Here is a 20684-nt window from a genome sequence, read left to right as displayed (position 1 = left end):
ACTGAATCATAATTTGCTATGTTGAACTTTAAAAATACTACCAGTTTCAGGAAAGGCAGTAATCACAACTATGCTATGGAGAAAAATTAAAAGAACACTGAGGAAAGTAGAGTGCTATGCCTTAAGAACAAAGGACAGGAAATGATAAATTTGTAGTAATTAGTGGTAGAGAGAAAGTAGGAAATTTTGTGCCTGTGTGCACAAGAAATAGGGAATGCTGCATAAATTTGAAAGAACAAAGAACTGAAAAGGAAACATCTTTTCCCACAGTGGACAGTGTTGCATACAGAATGGGTTAGTTTTTGATCTCAGTAATACTCTGAAGCAACCCAAAGGTTTATTTTAAAAGGAAAGTACATTTGTACTCTTGAAATAACCTAAAAGCTGTTTAAAAGCAAAAAGAAGTGTGCTCATGACACTGCCCAACGATCAGGATACCAGTGGCCAGGGCTTCTGTGGCAAGCATAGCTGGAAAGAAGCAGCCCTCAGACTTTGTGATTTGAGTGATTCTTCAGTGTAGTCATATTCCATTGAAGTGTGAAATGTGTTAATTTTGCAGAAGAGAATAGAAAAGCAGTCCTGTAAAATGTGATTGAGAAAGGACTTCTAATGTCAACAGAGATGTTGTGAGAGTAAAAATCTGATAATCTTCTTTGTTCAAAAAGAAAACAAATACATGATATTTTGGCAAAATGTACTGGCCGTTGTAGTTTTTGGATATTAAAGTAAAATTTTAAGTTGTAATAATTTATGCTGATGCAAGTTTGAGGAAAGTGATTTGCATAATTAAAAAGGTATTTTAATTAATATAGTGAAGAAATGTGTAGAGAAAATCTGCAGAATAGTTGAACTAAAGCATAAAAGGCATGTAATGGGCGGTATGGTAAAATGTTACTTGTGGTTTCTATAAATAATATGCGGCCAATATCCTATGAAGTTAAAAAATAAAGAACTGCTTTCTAACAAATGATAAAATTAATATTCATTGAAGAAAGCATAAATTTCCAGGCAGAAATCAATAATGTGACTGGTCAGCAAAAGTAATTACTATGAGTTATGCCCTGCTTTTTAAGATCATTTAAAGTGCTTCTTAAGAGGCTATGGCTGGGCCTTTTTTGTGGGGTTAAAAGCCCAGTCATTGGTAAGTTGCAGTAAGCAGAGTCCTGATAGATGTCCATGGAGGTTCAGACTTCATGCACCTGAAGTTCATACCACTTCTCTTTTTCTGTTGTGTGCCACGTAGTGGTCCGCAATAGGTAGTGGAGAGTATGAAAGTCCATAAATATTGCGATGGTTTTCTTAGTAGTGTGATTTTAGCAGTATACAGCATTGTGAGAAAATTGATGCCCTGTCCTAGATGTAAAACCAGGATGTGATTTAATGGATCGAGAGAGCTTTTTTCCTTTTCTTTGAGAATTTAAGATTTCTGTTTCTGTAATCTGCTCTGGAGGCTTTGCCCATTTTGTACCTTTTCTGTGTTTGTAAGCCATGGATCCAGTGTTTCTTTCAAGTACTAGACTTAGCTTTATGGAAAGAGATGAGTTAAATGCATTGAAAATTTTGTTTGAAAAATGGAATGTTAGAACTGTAATCTGACAGTAATAACAAGTCTTGTGTTGCCACGTTATTGATTGACAGCTTTTATATTTAAATACACTTTTAATCCTGTTAGATCTCATGCGTCGTCAGGAAGAATTGAGGCGTTTGGAAGAACTTCGAAATCAAGAACTTCAAAAACGCAAGCAGATACAATTGAGGTATTTCGTCTTCTACTGCGTGGAGGTGTGGCATGCAACCACTGTAGGCCCGCGTGAATTTAGATGTGTTGGCTAAACTTGCTTTTCAAAAGCATAATGTGTGATGTTTCTGATAATGTTAATATAATGCTAATATAAAAGAGTGGTTTCAAGTGCTGCCTGATTTCTATAACTTATTTCAGCACTGCTAGTTTTGTTGTAAATTTCTTAGATTTATAAATAGCATAGAAATGTCTTAGCCTATTTCTTTTGTTTCATATTTATTTTAACGTGACCGAAGCATAGCTGTAGTAGATAGGAACATGCTTCTAAATTTTATGGGCAGTGATCTGCATTATAGAGTCATAGCATTGCAATCTTAAGGTCTGACAAGGGATTTTGAAAGGTATTTTCACTTGATATTCTAGTATGTTGCAAACAATTTTTCTTTTGAGATCTAATTTATGCAAATAATTGTTTTAATGCCTCTTCTAAAGTTTAAGAAAATAGACATAGTGTCATCGTATTGATTTATACTTTCTGTGTTAAATATCACAATAAATAAGAAAAAAAGAGCACAAACACATGTCAGAATTAAAAATGTGTCTTTTGGCAGTATTGAAATGTTTTAATCCATAGTGGCTTTTTAAAAACTGGAATATTTTAACCTGTTTACCAATATATAGCTGGAAGAGAAGGTATAGAATGTATTGGTATTGAAATTACTTGTATTCCAGTTTAAAAAACCCCCATGAAACTTCGAAAGTACTCAAACTCCTGAAGTTGAGTAGATTAGTGCCTTACACTATGTAAAAAATAATTAACGACCAACTCTGTTCGTGTACTTGATCTTACCTCTTGAGACTGAGTGCAAGCCTGAACAGGTCAAGAGACTAAGCTGACATAATTTTGAAAAATATCCTAGACATGAAGAAGAGCACAGACGTCGTGAAGAAGAGATGCTACGCCAGAGGGAACAGGAGGAATTACGACGACAGCAGGAGGGAGGATTTAAGCCAAATTTCATGGACAATGTAAGTACAATTCTATGGTGAAAGATGCAAAAGAATTTTATTATATTATTTTTATACTAGTTATTGAACTGCCATCTTCTTGTTGGCTGTTTTCTCTTCAGTATTTCATCGTTCTCCTGAGTGAATTGCTACGTATTCAGTAGTGTAGTTACTCTCTTGTATGATGACATCACTGTTATTTTTCCTACAAGCTGGTGATGTAACACTTCCGTTAAGTGAAGATGTTCAGATACTAATTCTTTTTACTTGGGAATTGAAATGTTACAGTAAAATAATTTTTCTAAGTGGGAGGTGATGGGAATCACCATCCTGATGTTTCCATCAGGAAGTGTGCTACTCTGCCTGAAGGTGTAAATTTTAAACCAGTTCAGGCTGTTAAGCTTGTTTGAATTACTGGTTTTGGTTTATACTTCACTTACTAAGATTAATATACTTCAGAACAAAAAGGGCAGTGTTAATTTCATATGGAGCCTAAAATCACTCTCCCTTTTTGACCCTGTGTAAAACTAGATGTGGAGAACATCCAAATCATTATTAAAGGAGACTGAAAGATTATGAAGGTGGGGGAAAATTTGTCCTCCTGCTACAATCTGTAAATTATTTATATTAGTAATTTAGGTATGCTCTGCCTCTGAAGACTCATCCTGCAGGACTGACAAAATGGTGCTATCAGAGGAGTCAGCTTCTAAATTATGTTGGTCAAAGGGTATGACTTTTTTTTCTACCGACGAGATCAGTTAAATGAATGCAAACCATGTTACAAATGCTTTTACCTTCTCATGAGTAGGATACCTTTTACTGTTACAGTTATTCCTAGTGAGGAAACAATGAATAAGCAATTCACACAATGCTCTTTTACATTATTAAAACAACTGTAGTCTGCAGGAGGGGATTTTGCTCCCCTTCACAGGTGCAACTCCATACATCAATCAGAAATGACCTGCTGGTTTCTCAGCTACTTCCTGTGAAAGAAAAACCTGTTCTATATTCTATACCATAAAATTTTCTGTAGGGTTGCAAAGAATTTATTATGTATGTTTTGAGGCATCCTAAGAGATGTTAGAAAATAAATGTTTTCCTGTTCTCAGCAGGACATTTCCCCCCTCCTCTGCCCCTTAGTGTTTTTAGTAAAGATGGGGAGGAAGCAAAATAGTTCCTTTGATTTTACTAACAGGTACCACTTGTTTCTGCTCACTGTGTTTTGAGGGACTTGCTTTCAAAAGCAGATGGTAATTTATTTCCCTGTGTTCTCATTCTAAAAGAAAACTGCTTTCAGCACATCTTTTCTTCAGGCTGATGAAGACCAAGTATTCAGAACTCATACTGTCCTGTAGTGTGTTCCAAATACTATTAAGCATACTTGGGTAAATAGTATGTAACAGTCATCTGATGTAATTTAGAAATAGTGCTTACTGATAGTGACTTCTGTAGTGCCAAATGTGAAATTTCGTTTCAATATCTTAATGTAGCATCTTTTGGTGTTGCCTGACTTTCTGACCCTGTAAGCTACTTGTCAAAATTTCCTAGCTCATCTGTGAGATTCACACTTCTTGCTGCAGAGAGGTGCAGTAATAGGAAGCTGGGGAGCCAACCCACAGCCCTGGGATGGCAGTAGCTCCCTCAGATTTACTGCTGTTAGGACACTGTGGCCTATGTTCTGCAACTTGGAATGGGGAAAACTAGATAATGTTGGCCACCATAGCCTTTACTGGTTTCCTTCTTACAGGTGTCTTGAGATAATAGTATTTAGTCTCTGTGCTTAAATTGCTTGCCACAGTTTGTCCATCCTTGTTGCTTATCTACATTTTTAAATTCCAAACTGTATATGAATAGAAACTGTTAAAGTCGGTGTGCTGGACTTGGCAAAAATGTAGAATAAAAAAGGAAGAGGAGTGGTTCAAATGGAAAGCACTTCAATCACTATGCATAACTTTTATGATTTCTATACATCAAATTTTTTGGAGGGGAAAGGGAAAAGGTGGAAGACTGCTTTTGCACTCTCATGCATTATTGAAATTGTGTGTTCATCTGGACCTAATTAATACACTCCAAGAATATATAGATGCAGTTTTGCAGTAACAGCTCTACCAAAAGCGTTTTAAGTTATATATAAAAGAATATAGAGTACAGGTGGTGTTGTTTAAACATCATATGAAATTAAAGTGGCATATACAATAATACATGAAAAAAGTATTCTCTAGACTAGTATTTAGTATTCTAGTTATGTCTTGCCTTAGGTTTTACTTCTAATGCTCTTTAAACTTTAAAAGAGGAAAATTGAAACAAAATTGCAAGTGATGTGTTTACTTTCTTTAGCAACAGTTTCTCATCAGGGCAGCTGTCCGACTAAGCATGCCTATCATTTTATAGATGCTTGTTATTACATGTTTTTAGATAACTGCAGTTATGTAGTGTGAATGGGAATTGAAAAAGCCTTTGCATTTTGCAGCAGACAAAAACTGTAAACCTTTTCTGGAGATTGCAAAATGACACATCAAATCTGATTTCCACTTAGAATTTCTTATACAACTAATTTGTTTTTATTTGTTCTTACTAATACTTATTTGCCATGAACAGATTCCATCTTGCACTTACTTCTACTCTCAGATTACCACTATACATGTACTGAGAAAGTTATTGTCTATTTTCAGAGGTTAAAAGTTGACTCTTGGTGAGAATTGAATTTTTTGATACTGTTGGATAGTTTTTTACCATTCGGGTCTTGATAAGCTTTTTTGGCATAATACTGACAACATATTGAAGTCTTCTGACAACATTTTATTTAGTAGGGCAATAATAATTGTTTCTAATCCTTGTTTTTGTTTCTTAAAAGCTTTGAAAAGTAAGCTTCTTTCAATTATATCCTATCACTTTTTACTGGTCAGTCTAAAACAGGAAGATAAATGGTAAGTGTGATGGCAACCAGAATTGGACCCTCTTATATAAGGCTGCAGGATTAGGCTTTCCCATTGAAAGTTTCTTTCTATCTCTTTTCCCTAACTAACTAAACTTGGATTTTTTAAAAATATAGCTACTTTAGAAAAACATCTTGTAGTCAAGTTTAGTGCAGCTACCAGTTATTTGATTTTGTTACAGATGATAAAAATATTTTCAGTGAGAAGATTTCTTTTCCTGAAGCATTCTTGTTGCTGCTGATGATGTACATTACAAATTTGATTGCATTGATTGTTAATCTAATGGGCAGCCTGGTGATGCCTAAACAACTTATTAATCTAGTTGTGTGATCTCTACTAGATAAATTATATATATATAGTACTTTCATACTGGATAGGGTTTTTCCCTTCCTTTCTAAAAGTCAGTTAGTTGAAATGTGCTGTTGTAGCTCAATAATTTATATGCATTCTGATTTCACAGTGGCTTAATTGGGAAACTTGTTTTCCAGTAGTATTTTGCTAATTTTTATTTTGCATACATTCTTCTGGCTGAAAGAGGAACTTGCTGATGGTGATTTATTTTTCAACAGCACAAATATTTTTTAAAAAGAAAATACTTCTGAGTGCCAGTAATACATTAATTATTTGAACATGCAATGGTTATTATCCAGTTATGGATGGCTTGCTTAGATTTACATTGTTGAATCTCAATCAGAGCTGTTTTACAAAACAATTCCAGTTCCAAGACATGCTTTTATTCACGTCACCAACTTAGTGGCTTGGATTTGGTATACTAAAGTAGTTTCCATGTGTCTAAAACAGAGACCAAAATATATAGGAGTCGTAGTCCTAGTTTTGGTGTGCACGGATTTAATTCTGTAGTAACACTGTGAAATAGTGTTGGGTGGGTATTGTACTTAGTGAAACAATAGCTGCAATACCAGCCTAAAATTTACAGCTCTTCTAACTGATGGTTTAAAGAGGGAATTGAGACTTCTGGATGTCCTTGCCCACCTCCCTCCAAGGAAAACCCCTTTTTGAATGTGTAAGGGACTGTTCCTTGAGAATTCATCAGTTTCAACTTCTGAATGCTTGCTGTTTTTTCATGTAAGACTTTGTATATTAAATACTTTTCTTTTTAATCTCATAGTCTTTTCAGGAATTATTTCTAGATGTTGTTTTGCTTTCCTTTAGTTTTTCTTGCAGAGGCACTGTTCTCAAGTATGTTGAGTAATTATCAGCATAAAGTGTCAGCTGCTAAAGCAGTGGAGGTGCTCCAACAGCAGTGGCTGTAGTGGACTTGGATCAAACGCTGTAAGACAGATGAGAGCAAGAAAGTAAAAAAGCACATTGCAAAACAGCAATGAAGTTTATAGCTTTAGGAACGCCATCCCAACATCATTTTTGTTCTAAGAATTTGGTCCTTTGGAGCAGTTTACAAATGCAGTTTTCCATTTCTTACTGTTTGGAGCCCTATTGAGGCATGTCTTATCCCTCACTTCTATATTCACTTGCAAGTTAAGCATTAGATGTGTTTGAAACAAGATTATCAGTTAGATTTCTTTGAACTTCACTAATTCAGGAGTAAATTTCTGCACTTCTTGCCTCTTTAAGTGAATAGAACTGTATTTTCATCCCATCTTCTCATAGCATTGTGCCCAAAAGCTCCAGTAATGTAAGCAGTTGGAATTTTCACTGAATGGTGAATTGTTTCCTACCTTACTCAAAACTAAACTAAGGCAGATGCCCAATAAAAAAATTAATAAAACTTTTCTAAGAATCTTTTCAAATTTGATATGTTTTCTAACAATAAATGTTGGTTATTTTATCCTGACAGCCTCATATACATAATGAAGCTAATGGTGGTGAAGTTTTTTGAGTTTGTATGAATAAAATCTCAATTTCTTACTCCTTTATAGAAGCTCTTTTATAGAGCGTGATTGGGTGAGATGAATTGCATCCTTACTGTAGTCCAGCATACATAGCTCCTGTGTGATGCCTGAAAGGCTTTTTAAGGTAAAACTAGCTTGGAAAAAGACAAATCATTAAATGTAGAACGAAAAGACACCACCCTGACAAAATACTCCTGCTTTTCTTGGCAGTGGTTTTACTTAAGCAATCAAGTTTCTTCCTATGCGTAAATCAACATAGGATAGGTCTTTGAGCAAGTAGTTTATAAATATGCAGTTTGTGTTTTTGTGGGCAGTCCTAGTTTTGGCAGTAGCACTAAACTATTTTTATTTTTTCAGGAGTGATATGCATCAGTAGACAGATTCATGCATTTCTTCTGTTCCTTGGTGTTTCAGATACTAAAGTTGTTGCTTTGGGCAAGAATAAAACTTCCTTAACAAGCCTTAAAATACTCAATTTATATTATTTTCAGAAACTAAATAAATTATTTTCAGTCTTTAATTACATTGTCTGTCAGGTAGAAAAAACTATTTAACTGTCATATCTGCTTTTAGTATGAAAAAGCATTTTACATGAAAATCAATCCAGAACTTCAGGTATCTTTTTGTAACATATTATGTGCTATATACATTAAATGAAGGTATTTGTGGAATAAGGTCTTTTGGTTGTAAGTATTTCATGATCATTTTAGGATGGTTCATAATTGGTTTTGTAGGTCATGTTTTTACGTATGTCAAGGATGCTACTTAAAGTAATTTTTCAGTAACGGAGCAAATAATTGTTACAATATTATGTTTCATTTGTAACTTTATGTTTCTGTATGTGTGAACTGTGAGTATTTAGGCAATGTGATATTTTCGTGTTATGTTTAGGAGACTAATCTTTTGCTCTGTTGCAGTCATCTTCTAATGTTTGCACAAAGTGCTTTGGAAAATACTAATATGTACTTTATGTGAACTTGCTAATAGAACAAGAGACTATTCACAATTAATTTTTATACTTTAATGTGCTGTCAAATGTGCATAAACCTCCAGTATGAATTTAGGTGCTGTGGTACTGCTTTTAAGCTTTCCCAAATTTGTTCTTTTCTACAGTAATTGATACAGAATTTTCTGTTAATATTCTTTAGAATATCTGGTTTTGTTTATAACCTTACTTTCTCTCAGTAAGATTGATGATGAAGAAACTAAAATAACACTTTCCAGATGCTGCTTATGGAATGGCAAAATGACATTAGTCTTTGTCAGTCTTGGTGTTTCATGAGGCCTCAGCTGTAGCAGATGCCATTTTTGTTCAATTATTGATAGAGGGACCTCCAATGCATCTGTGCTTGTTTATAGAATACTCCATTTGCGTACTTAACTTTTGCTGTTTCATGGATTTTACAGATAAAAATGAAAAAATCTAATCAAGAGCAGATTTAATAAGTCTATATTCTGTATTTTAATATAATTTTTGAAAATTGTTGCTGCTCACAATTTAAATAAAATCTACTTATTCAACTTAAGTTACTTGAATAGAGTTCTTCAGTTTTTCATATTCTGACAAGTAAGAATAAGGCTTTTATAAATAACTTAGAAAAATTCTTTGATGTGTTTGATAAATGCCGTATATGTTTGAAGAAGCTAAAATTAATGTTTGCCTTAATAATTTTCATTTTTTCTTCCTCAGCTACTGGAGTTAAGTTTGACTTGGAGTTTGTACACGTATTTACCCAGACTAAGAAGAAACTAACTTTCAGTTTCAGTTGTCTGCTTGGTACCGATTTCAGACTCATCTACCTCTCTAAATCCTATGATCTTGCTTGGTGGCCCTGAGACTTGTAACCAAAATAAGTTCCTCTGCTTAGAAAAGTTCGTCTTTGCTCAAGGGATCTGTGTTTAAAGAAAGAATAAAATGCCCAAGAAGCAATAAATGAAACTTCTGTAGAAATACTATTTTTGGATGTGAGGAAACCTGTTAATGGGTTTGTAGCATAGTGTGAGGGAAGCCTGTTTAACGACCTGGTTTCTCTCTCAAGCTAGTGCCTTCCAAGTTGTTTTTTTTCTTAATGTGACCTTTTGCTTAGCCTCTAACATTTTGCTTCAGTTGCTCTCACAGAGCAGAAAATTTTAATAGTGATAGTGCAGTAAACCGATAAAAATAGAAGCAAATAGAAATTAACTTAGTGCTGTTGCCTGTCTACTGATACCAGGCTGTTATTTTTAAAATTAAAATATTTATGACTTTTCTCATGAATATTTCACAAGCCTCCTTGTCAAAGTAGTTTTTCTCTTGTTATTGGAGGTAGTGCTTGTTTTGGGTTATTAAATCTTCCATGAGGAAAATGGAGTTTAAATCTGATACTTCTGTCTTCCTTCAAGTACACTTTAATTGTGCAGAGGTTGGGTATTACTTTCCAATTAATTAGCACTTTTAATAAATAGTGGGTTCTGGTAAGATGACGAGTTTCGGTAGAGCTGGTTTGTAACTGTAATGATGGGGAGTTCAATAGAAACTAAAGCTTGAAGAGTCAATTAAATATGGCTAAGGTTTGCCATTCAAAGATGTTTCTGCCTGAACATAATCTTAAAATCATAGCATGGTTTGGTTTGGAAGGGACCATTAAAGGCCATTTAGTTCATTGCCTCCTGCAATGAGCAGGGGCATCTTAAGCTACTTAAGGTTGCTCAGAGCCCCATCCAATCCACTCCTTAATGTTTCCAGGGATGGGGGATCCACCACCTGTCTGGGCAACCTGTTCCAGTATTTCATTGCCCTCACTGTAAAAAATTTCTGCCTTGGATCTAGTGGGGGGTCTATCCACTATTAGTTTAAAACCATTACCCCATGTCCTATCACAACGGGCCCTACTTAAATATTTGTCACCATTACGATTTCCTACAGTGGCTTCTGGCTCATTAGTTTAGGCTTAGAATTGTGTGGGCTGAAAGAGCGTTTGTATTAGTTTTGTTCTATACGTGACATGAAGCACACTGCTCTTACTACAGGTCCCAAATGCAGTTTGGGTTATCTGCTTGTGACAGGAGAGCTGGTAGTTTTCTGTTCCAAATGCAGTTACATGAAAGATCCAAAAAAGACAGTATGATGTTGAAATTAGGTTCTTCAGGCTTTGTTTATCTTCTTACATGCTTCTGGTTTTTATAATACATTTTAAATGTTATTTACTTACAGAGTCTTCATGTTTGTTTCTCCCAGCATGTCTGAATTATTAAACATTTCTTTTTAACTACAGGGGAACTTCTGAGTTTAGGTGAGAACCAGCTATTCGTGTTTGTCCCTATTGTTTGGGTGGTCCCCATTGTGTCCCTAACATAATTCTGACCTTTGGGTCTATTGTACATAAATAAAATACTAGTTTTTGTTGGATATTTTTGATGAAACCAGACACTGTAGCTTAAGAGTGTGTGGACTTGGGTTAGGGTATTTAGCTAGAAAGCAATGTTTTTTAATCTGTTTGGATTTATTCTGATGACCAGTTTCTTAAATTTTTGATGCAAACGCTAGAATTGCCTGGTAGAATATATTATTTTCATCAGTCAGAACTTTGTTTATGTAAATGACAAGCATCTTCCTCATTCAAGTCTGCCTCATACTGTTCCAGTTTTACCGGAAATGGCCTACAAGTTGTATAAAATAACTGTGCAGCTTGGCTTCATGCAGAAAGTTTCTCTGATGCTTCTCTGTTTATATTTCTGTATGTTTTAGTGTGCTGTATGTGTGGACAGGCCATAAGTTAATTGGAGAAATCTTAAACATTGTACTATTCTGGTTGTAAGCAACATCCATAACATGTATAAAAGACACTGTATGGGTGCTAGAAGTTTCTCCTACAGGACTTCTTTGTAGCATTGCAAGACTTTGGCTTTCAGTTTCTTTTTGACAAATACTTGCATATTCTAATTACTTGGCTACTTAAATTAGTTATGAGATAGCAACTACAATTGGACTGGTTTTTATGTTATAATTTAGTTGGCATATATAATATCTACTTGGTGAGGAAAAATTGTTAGTACAGAAGTCTGGCAAAGAGTCATATTTAGTGCACTGTGGCTATAACTAGTGGTGCTTTTAAGTTGATTTTGCAGTCTTATAGTTGACACTTCAATTAAGAAGTAGATTTTCACATAAACATTCCATGATAAAGGGTATTCTTGGCTGATTAATTCTTCTACGTAAACATCAATGACTTTCACTACGTCTTATCTTGAATCTTGCATTTGGGGAAAACTCTTCTTTTGACTCAATCCAGTGTTCACTCTTTTTAATATTTGTATAGATTTGGGTTTTGGGCAAGGAAAATGTAACAATTTGGGAAATCTAAAATGCAGCATTGTTCTATAAAAACCTGATTTTCAGTTTAATATTTTAGTGCATTTCTGCGTGAGGGTACAGTTAGCCCAGTCTTTGTTGCCAGTTAAGCAGTACTTCGAGTCAACACCCACCATGGTAAATAGTGGAGTGTATCTTGAATAATTTGTAACCTGCCAGGTTGTCTGTTTTGATATTTATCCATTCTTGACATTTCTTCAGCTCATATAAAACCAGAATAATTCTAAGATGCCACATGAAATTATCTAATATGCCTCCGAAGATGTGAATGTATTGTGAATGTAGTGTAATTGTTACATGTCTCGGTTGTGAACTTGGTCATTTGATGTATATTTCTTCCAGAAAGTACTTTTGTGGGTAAGTAAACAGTAAAGTGCCTTTGAAAAATCATTTGTATTGTGTTAAGCCATTGATCTGTATTTAATTTATATTTTTAATTTCTTTACTGTTACTGAAAAGAGGAGGCTAATAGAAATGGGAGAAATGAAATGTTTTTTATGTGTTGGTTCCATGAATCTAAGGTGGCTCTTAAGTCCAGCAGAAGCAGATTAGTTGGCAGAATTGAGAAGGTTGCTATTAAGGGAAGTGATATAATCTCACTTTTCAAAGGATTTCCAAATCTGTTGAAGGTGGTTACCTTCTCTAAGCACCTTTGTCTTGTGAAAAATTATTTCTGAATTTTAGCTTAAAATATTTGAGATGCAGATTTTTACCTTTCTTATGAGCCTTAGTTGTTAAATAAAGGGGAAAATCTGCCAGAATACCTTTATACTTGTTTTCTCTTAATCATCAACAGCAAAGACATTTGGGAAAAGTATCCTTCTTTGCAGTTACATCCTCAGAGAGTGCTTCATATACAGTGAAGGGATATGGTAGGATTTTTCTTTACCTGAACAGATGATACAATGATGATTGGAGGCATGGCATTAAAATGTTTGGATCTTGTTCCTAGCAACTGTGTATATATATATATATATGCAGTTTATTTAGGGCCTGATTTTACCTTCTGTGTACATTATTTTTTTGGGATGATGAATAACTTTTACAGCAGAGAAAACGAAATACATTTTTAGTCAGTTTTATAGATATTGTATATACAATGTTATACTGTATTTTAACAATTGGAAATAAGAGAGGTGGGAGAAAAACTCACAATTATATTAATACAGTGGCTTAAATGCAATATTAAAATTGTGAAGGAGCAAGTAACTGCAAGACAAAATAATGAAGCAGAAAAGATGTGAATTGCAATATGGAACCAAGTTCTGTAATCAACAGGATAGGTTCCATGGCATATCCTGGCTTCTTTTAGACTATCTTCTTTTTTGTTAACAAGTTAGATTGTAATTTGAGTTTTTGACGTGTAATACATTCCAGAAGTATGAGTTCTTATGTAAAACAAAGCTGTCGCATTGGTGTGTGTTAAATAGTATTGTCTTTAACCTTTAGGATTAACCATTTCTTTAATCTTTAGGACTATTAAATGTTGCTGGTTAGAGATGTATCTCCTAAAGGTCTTTGTATTGAGAGTCATATTAGTGCAATTAAACTGCTTTCTTTTCCAAAACTGTCAGTGTAGACCTGACTTAAACATCATGTGAGGATTGATGCATTAAAAGGAAGCTAACTTTAGTTGAGGTTGGGTTTTGCATCCAGCTGTAAGAGAGTGACAAAACCAAAACATTCTGGGAGGTTCACAGTTGTTTAACACTTTACTGTCAAAAAGCCCTCCCAAAACCAGCAATTTGTGTATTTTGCAAAGTAGAAGCTAATTCGGCCTTAACAAAGACAGATCTTGAACTGTATTCCATTTTGTGAAGATCAGAAATGGCTGGTATTAAAATAAAGGTGAATGTGAGACAATATGTAACTGTGTAACTTTCTGAAAACCATTTCTCCTAAATCTGTGAAAACAGAGTATGTGTGCTCTTTCTGTCACAGACAAAAGTGCAATCCATTTCTGTCTTTTACAGTGTTAGGGTTAGGTGATGCACTGAAAGGCTTTTCAGTACTTAGTTAATGAAGTTGGATAATGGAGTACTCTCCTACCCAATGTTTTATTAATCTGTGTAAAATATACGGGGATATGTTACAGGGTGTATTAAGACAGATGTTTTTATTATGTTGTGGTAGCTGTCTTGCACATGAATATAAATTTAGTATTAGATTTTATTACAGTATACCTGTGATTTTAAGACATTGTTCAAGGTAATACAAGGTTCTTTTGTATTTTTAAAGAATAACTTCAACTTACAATAGTAAATACTTTGGAGTAGTTTTAATTACATTTGTTTAATGTTGGATGTTTTTTCTCTGTGGGGTTTAGCTGCTGAGGACTATCCTCAGCAACTGATGCAGAAGGAAAATGAGACCCTACAGAAGTTGAAAACTGTTTGTTCTCAGAACTAAAAGAAGAGAGCAAAGATGTAGTGCAGAGAGGTTTTCCACAAATACATTGCTATACTTTTGCTGATAGTTTTAAAAGAAATTCCCCTATTCTAGTAAAATTCATACTTCCTTTGCAACCTTACTGAAATAAGGGAAATACTTACAAAATGCACTGGATTAGTAATAATTTTTTTTTCAGTAATTATAGTTTTTACTACCATTAGGAGTGTTTTCCCAATTTGTAGCATTTACTGGAATATGTGTATCTGATTGTATTTAATGCAATGTGTATTCCTGATTTTGCCGATGTGATACTTTTTTACTTTTTTTACTTTTTAGGGTTTTTTAGTGTTGTAACTTAGTGAGTCATCTCCATCAGCTTTATTCCTGACTTGAATCAGAAAGCAGTAAATTGCCTTTACCTCCTCTAGCTGTCTTAGTGTGTTTTCATTTGGCTTCCTATTTAAAAAAAGGACTCTGTAGTTTACTGCATGCTGTATGCTTTATAGCTACATTTACTTTCGTTGTTATCTAGTTTAAAGTATTTGTGTAGCTGTGAAGTAAGAGAGCGTATATTTTTCTAGACTCTAGGGTGAGTGCTATCACTCAGTTCATAGTTTTGAGAAGTTTAGGCTGGAAGACATTTCTGGAATCATGTAGTATGATGCCCAGCTCAGAGTAGGGATCAGCTCTGAATACAGACTTCAGTGCTCAGGAACGCATACAAATTGTGTATTTTGAAAGGTCTTTTTTTTTTTCATTTAAAATTACTTACTGCTATTATATGAACTGTGTGGGGATAATGCAACTTCAGGATCTTGCATAGAGATCTTAATTGAGGAACAAATCAAAGAGGGAAGGGTGACTAGAAGGGGTGGATGGAAGAGAAGCCTTTTATTACTTTAACTTCTTGCCGGCAGCTTGACTTCCAGTGAACTTGTTATTGGAGTGAAATAGTAGATTATTCTGAGGAAAAGACAAATAATGCAGAATCAAAAGTATCCCCCAAATTCTAGTTTTGATTGCTAACTATCAGCTTTAATAACTTGTATGATTTATGTCATTAAAATATAGATGTCTTTCAGTGAGTTACAATTTATGTAAGGTTTAAGGGCCTTATGCCACCTCAAGAGGTTTTTGGAAATAATTTTTCTTTTCTAGAAGGAACTTAATGAAATAAACCACACTAGAAGGGAGTAATGAATTCTGGTAAGAGGTACAGAAATATCATACCTGTTTTGACAAAGATACAGTCCATTACAGAATAAAATTCATTTTTTGTGTTAATGACAAGTGAGAATCAACAGCACTCTTGATTGCATTTTGCACTACACACACAACCTAGATAAAGTGCTAATTAAACTATTGATTTTAATTTTCAAGTTTATGAGGCAAGTGTTCTTTTCTTGCTAAGGCATTTTTTGGATCCCGTGTCTTAGCATTATTGAGTTTACTATATTATGAAATGTGAGTAAATAGTTGCATGTTAATTGGAAAGTGCATCTTCTGGCCACAAACCCTTGAAAACTGTTGTCTTAACATTTCTGTTGATAGCGTGCTTTTTGCTGTTCTAAAATTTTCCATGCCATGTTTAGTTCATACCATAATTTTTGACAGCTTTGTTACCATGAATATTGCATCACTTGGAGACAAGATTAATTTTCTCTGGGCTGCTGCAATTGCAAGGCCTATTTTTAAGGAAAATAGTAGCACTGGTTTGTCAGTTAAAAAAAATCAGGTTTATGACTATTTGTATTTTTACTTGCAGTGTGAGAAGGAATTTTCATCTGATACATTGCCCTGTATCAATTCTTAGGTGTTTTTCAAAACATTTAGTTTCGTGGTTTTGTAGAACAAATTAAAAAATAGTGTAATATATTTAACAAACTCAGAAGAATCATCTTGGCCGTTCTCTGTATATTTAGACTTCTCTGTCAGTGGTGATTGAGTTGTAAGAACATATCACATGATAACGCCTCAAATACTTTGGAAATCTGGTTTCAAATACTTGGTAAAAAGGGGAGAATCCATACTATATTAAATGCAAAATACATATTTTGAAAACGGAGTGTATTCAATATTTTGGTGTAGATCTACTTTTTACATTTGACATTAAAATTAGTTGGAATTGTGAGAAATACAATTTTTAATGCTTCTCTCTAAAGTAATTAGCAAGTATAATCCTATAGTTGCCATTGTAGCAGTTTTTCTAAAAGATTACTCAGATGAATTGGACCTTTTTGAAGGTTGTCTGCATTAGTAAATTCTGAAGTATTTTACAAGAATCCTGGCAACAAATAATTTGGAAAGGTTTGAGTTGTGTTTTTTGGTTTTGAGTTGAGAGATGTTTTTTGTTTGCTGACTTTGTTTTTTTGATAATGTTTTTTTCTGGTCTTCAGAAAGTTTAACTTACTCTTTCCTACACATTCTTTGTCTTATGGCTTTCTTTTCCCCCTATAATAGCATATCATTTGTTTTTCTTCTTCTCTTCCTGTTAAGATTGTTTTCCTAGGTACGGGTGACTTCAGAGGTTCTTAATCACTCCACGTGTTTCTCTCTTAAGAGTTTAGCCCTGTTCTCGTGCTGCTCAGTTTTAACTCCCTGTTATGGGTAGTTATGGGTGGCTTTGGGGAAGGGGCTGAAGCAGGTTGCTACTGAACAGAAGCATGGGAAGTCATATAGTGAGGAGAAGCAGCTCTGAGAAGGTAACACTGTCATCTGCAAAAGGCTTGAGTATCTGAAAATGAACCTCTCAGGAGGGCTGGAATTACCAACCAGCACTGGTTCAGCTCTTCTGTCAAACTGCCTGTGTATTCCTTTCTGTTATATTTTGGGCAAAACCCATGGACTAGTTGACCTACCTTACCTGTAGTAACATGGTTATGCTCACATAGTAAAGAGCTGTCTAGGACACGATTTGTGTGTGACAGGACTGAATTTTTATTACCACCCAGGTCTCCTACAGATAGATGTTTGAATATCTGATTCTAATGACATTAATGATATGTACTGCTGGTTAACATTTGAAATTGACTATTTTCTCTGACAGGAAGTGTAAATTTGCTAATTCTGTGTTAGGAGTAGAGGAGAATTTTCCTGTGCTGAAAAATCAAGGGAACATGATATATTTTGAACATGCAACAGTAAGAATAGTTAGAAGTAGCAGCAGCATCTTAATCTTGCAGGTGTGTTGATAAAGTAGTAGGCAGCAGAGACCTTAAGGCACATTTAGGGATCTTGATTCTACAGCTGAAATGTTTTTTATACTGTATTAATTCAACACTGAAGTTAAAGCTAAAAAAAATGGCAAATAATGACTTCATGGTTTTTCTTACAAATGTTAAACTAGACCAAAAAAAGGGAGGTTCTACCCAAAAAAGGGAGGTTCTACCCGTCTTTTTCTGTACTTCAGTGAACTGAAGAGTGGTAGCATTTCAAGGTAGCATTTAAAGATTGGTAGGAGGAAGACTAGTGTGTTTTTTAAAAAAAGTGTACATCAGAGCTTGCATATACTTCTGTCCTTTACAAAGAAAAGAAGTTCTAGTAACTAGTGCAGCTTTACAGCTCCATACTTAACATCCTTATCTAGCCAGTATTGTACTTGGCCTTGCCTAATGGCACTTGTCACATTAAAAAAACCCCAAATACCAATCAACTTGCAGTTGAACCTGAGATGAATCAAGTAAATTATGTGCCTACTGTAGAGTCTGGTACTTAGCTTTGTAGCTGAGTTTCTCACAACTGTTCACGACGTGTCTGGTTTTCACACAAGGATACAGGTGTGCATGTGTGCTCACACTGTCTAGTGTAAACTGGTAGCCATGGTGTTCCTTTTGGTCTAGGGATTGACAGTAGGGATGATACACCACTTTCCTTTCTACTTTCTTATGTCAAGACTGAGGTGTCCAAGCAGACTAATAATCAGTAAAGTCGTATGCTGATTTTTGACTAACTCATGGCAGTTTATGGGTATGACTGATCCCAGCAGGGCTGCTGATTTTACTTAAAATGCCAATTACTGTTACTGTGAAAGGTCTGTCAAAGTAGCTGCATGTTCTCTAATAAATTTTTAGCATGGGTTCTAGGTTGAGAGGAAGAGATCCTCCTTAGTGTTCCATCAATGGCCTTTTTTAGCTAGACCTTAAAACCTGCCTGTGTCTTTTAGTTACGAGGCCTTGTTTTTCCTCTCCACATTAAGCCATATTCTTTTGAAAATAGTGTGTGCTCTTCTGATGTTAAGTACTTTTTCTAGGTTAATTTGAGTTACTACAAACAAAACTGTTGACCTGAGAGCTCTTTGTCATATATCTTGTGGCAGTTTCCTATAGCAGGATATTTTTGTAAACCTATTGGTTCTGTTCTGTCATATAGTGGTGTCTGCTGCTTCAAGTGGCTGAAGATAGAAGACTCATTTTTGGTATCCCAAATATGATTGACCAAACCAGACTTTTGTGAACCTGTACAAATACTATGAATGTATTTTGATTTATTAATATTTCCATGTAAAAGTCGCTTATGGACTGATTTAGTTGCCTAGTATGTGGATTTGTTTTCAAAGTGCATCCGAACGTAGGCTCTTAAATCTTAAGTGGAATGGTTTTTCAGAATGAGGTAAATTTTTTTGTGTTTTCTTATTCTCAGCATATGTGTGTTTACTCAAGAGCAGAATACTTGTTCACATTCCTGTAAAAAATTAAGGAGAATTTTTTAAAATAAATTTCCTTAGTTTTTGTTTTGAACTGTGATTCTTTTTCTATTTAATCTTTTTGATGTAAACAGTAATCCTAAAATCCCTTGGAATTGTCTCTGATAGAGCATTTTGTTTTCCCATAAGTGATTATTTGGGTGATACTCTGGGTACTATTCTTTGAGTATTGTTTAACAGCACGCCTTGGTTTATGTTTAGTAATGTCAGAAATCTTTTGCTGTTGGGTGACTGAGCATCAATTGAATCTGGATCAATTTGATGTGTTATTTGTCTGTTTAGTGTAAATGCATGTTACAGTTTCTGGTGATACTACAGTTTTATGCTGCTTTAAAAGGATGGTTAGTATCTGAACTAACATCAATAGCAAAGTATAATTCATTAAAAAAATATGCCACCACCAAGTTAAGTCACAACTATTGGAAAAATAATGAATTGGTAGGTTGAATTTATGTACCCCAACATAATACATCCGGGCTTGGTTTTCAATCAACACAAGTGTTTTTGTGTCATGAAATCAGAGTATTATTGAACCACAGCCTTTAAGCAAGTACTGTAGTAAGACCTGTTTATTTACAGGTAAAATAGAAACATATTTATTAATTAAAAACACTGTGTGAAGATGGATTCATTTGCAGTTGTTCACGTAACTGGGAGCTTTAGACTGCTGCATCTGATAAATGAAACTTGGGATATTTAATCTTTAATATGCAAAAATGTACAGCATTGTTATATTGAACTTATTAATCCATTTGGTATTATAGAAACCAGGAGTATAATTAACTTCATTCCTTGTACTATTTTTAATCAATGGAAACTTTTGAAACTTTAACATCTTTATTTTCATGGAGTGAATGGGAATGTTTTAAGTTCTAAGAATGATAGGTTGACCATGAAAACTATGTTTACTTTCAGAGAGAACAGGAAATGAGAATGGGTGATATGGGTCCTCGTGGAGCAATAAACATGGGAGGTAGGGATCTGAAGGAAAAAGGCTTCTGTAATGTAAATTTTTTTTTCTTTGGGACTGTACATGTTACTCAAACACTCTTAATTAAGTAATTAAGGAGTAAGCAATATTAGGAAATAAAAAAACCCCAACATATATCTTGCTTTCAAACAGCTTTTCCCTCCTACCCCTGGTGTATCTTAATTGCTTTGACTATACGTGGCAAAAAATGATGTGCAAGTTGAACAAAAATCAGGGAAAGGTGATGCTCTGGGAGTTATCTGATACAAAAGAGGAATTTTATGTTAAAAAAATATTTGGCATTATTTTGGAGTGACTACCTATTCAGAGAAATTGTGACTGTCATTGCATGCAGTGAAATGATGTAGAGGTTAAAATTGGCAAGTTCTTCTTGACATACTTTGTGAGATAAATGGATAATGTGCTTAATGTTCTACCAGTTTGCTCCAAGTCTCTATTTGCAAGTATTCTCAGTTAGCTCTTGCAACTTAAAATACTGTCACTGCTAAAAACTATTACTGTGTAATCTAGAAGAGTATAATAACTAGTGCTTGCTCCATATATGCAGACTGAAACAATTTGGAATCTTACTTACCCAGAATATCTGCTTTTAAACAAGAGTGAAGATATTTCTTCAAAATCACCAAATCTAACTAAACTGTGTGAATTGTTAATCTATTGGAAGCTTCCTAATGGTAATTTAAAATAAAGATA

The 20684-nt window shown here is 34.4% G+C and overlaps 1 protein-coding gene across 10 annotated transcripts in view; it reads left to right on the top strand.

The window, feature by feature from the left end:
- The window catches only part of PSPC1 (paraspeckle component 1), a 60253-nt gene that overhangs the window by 8827 nt on the left and 30742 nt on the right, over positions 1-20684 (top strand). For 6 of the 10 annotated variants that reach the window (XR_005603621.1, XR_005603619.1, XR_005603620.1 and 3 more), the window contains exons 5-7: positions 1673-1757; positions 2662-2770; positions 19916-19973. Coding sequence is in view for 5 of the 10 variants with exons in the window: in XM_039564759.1 (XP_039420693.1) it covers positions 1673-1757; positions 2662-2770; positions 19916-19973 (252 nt within the window). In the remaining 5 variants the exon portion in view is untranslated. Of the gene's footprint in view, positions 1-1672; positions 1758-2661; positions 2771-3380; positions 10278-19915; positions 19974-20684 lie in introns of those variants that run through there. The other 4 variants (XR_005603622.1, XR_005603623.1, XM_039564779.1 and 1 more) reach the window with 2 other exon arrangements.

Source organism: Corvus cornix, chromosome 1 (assembly GCF_000738735.6).
Source record: "Corvus cornix cornix isolate S_Up_H32 chromosome 1, ASM73873v5, whole genome shotgun sequence".
Classification (NCBI taxonomy): Eukaryota; Metazoa; Chordata; class Aves; order Passeriformes; family Corvidae; genus Corvus; species Corvus cornix.
This window is presented reverse-complemented; position numbering and strand designations above follow the sequence as displayed.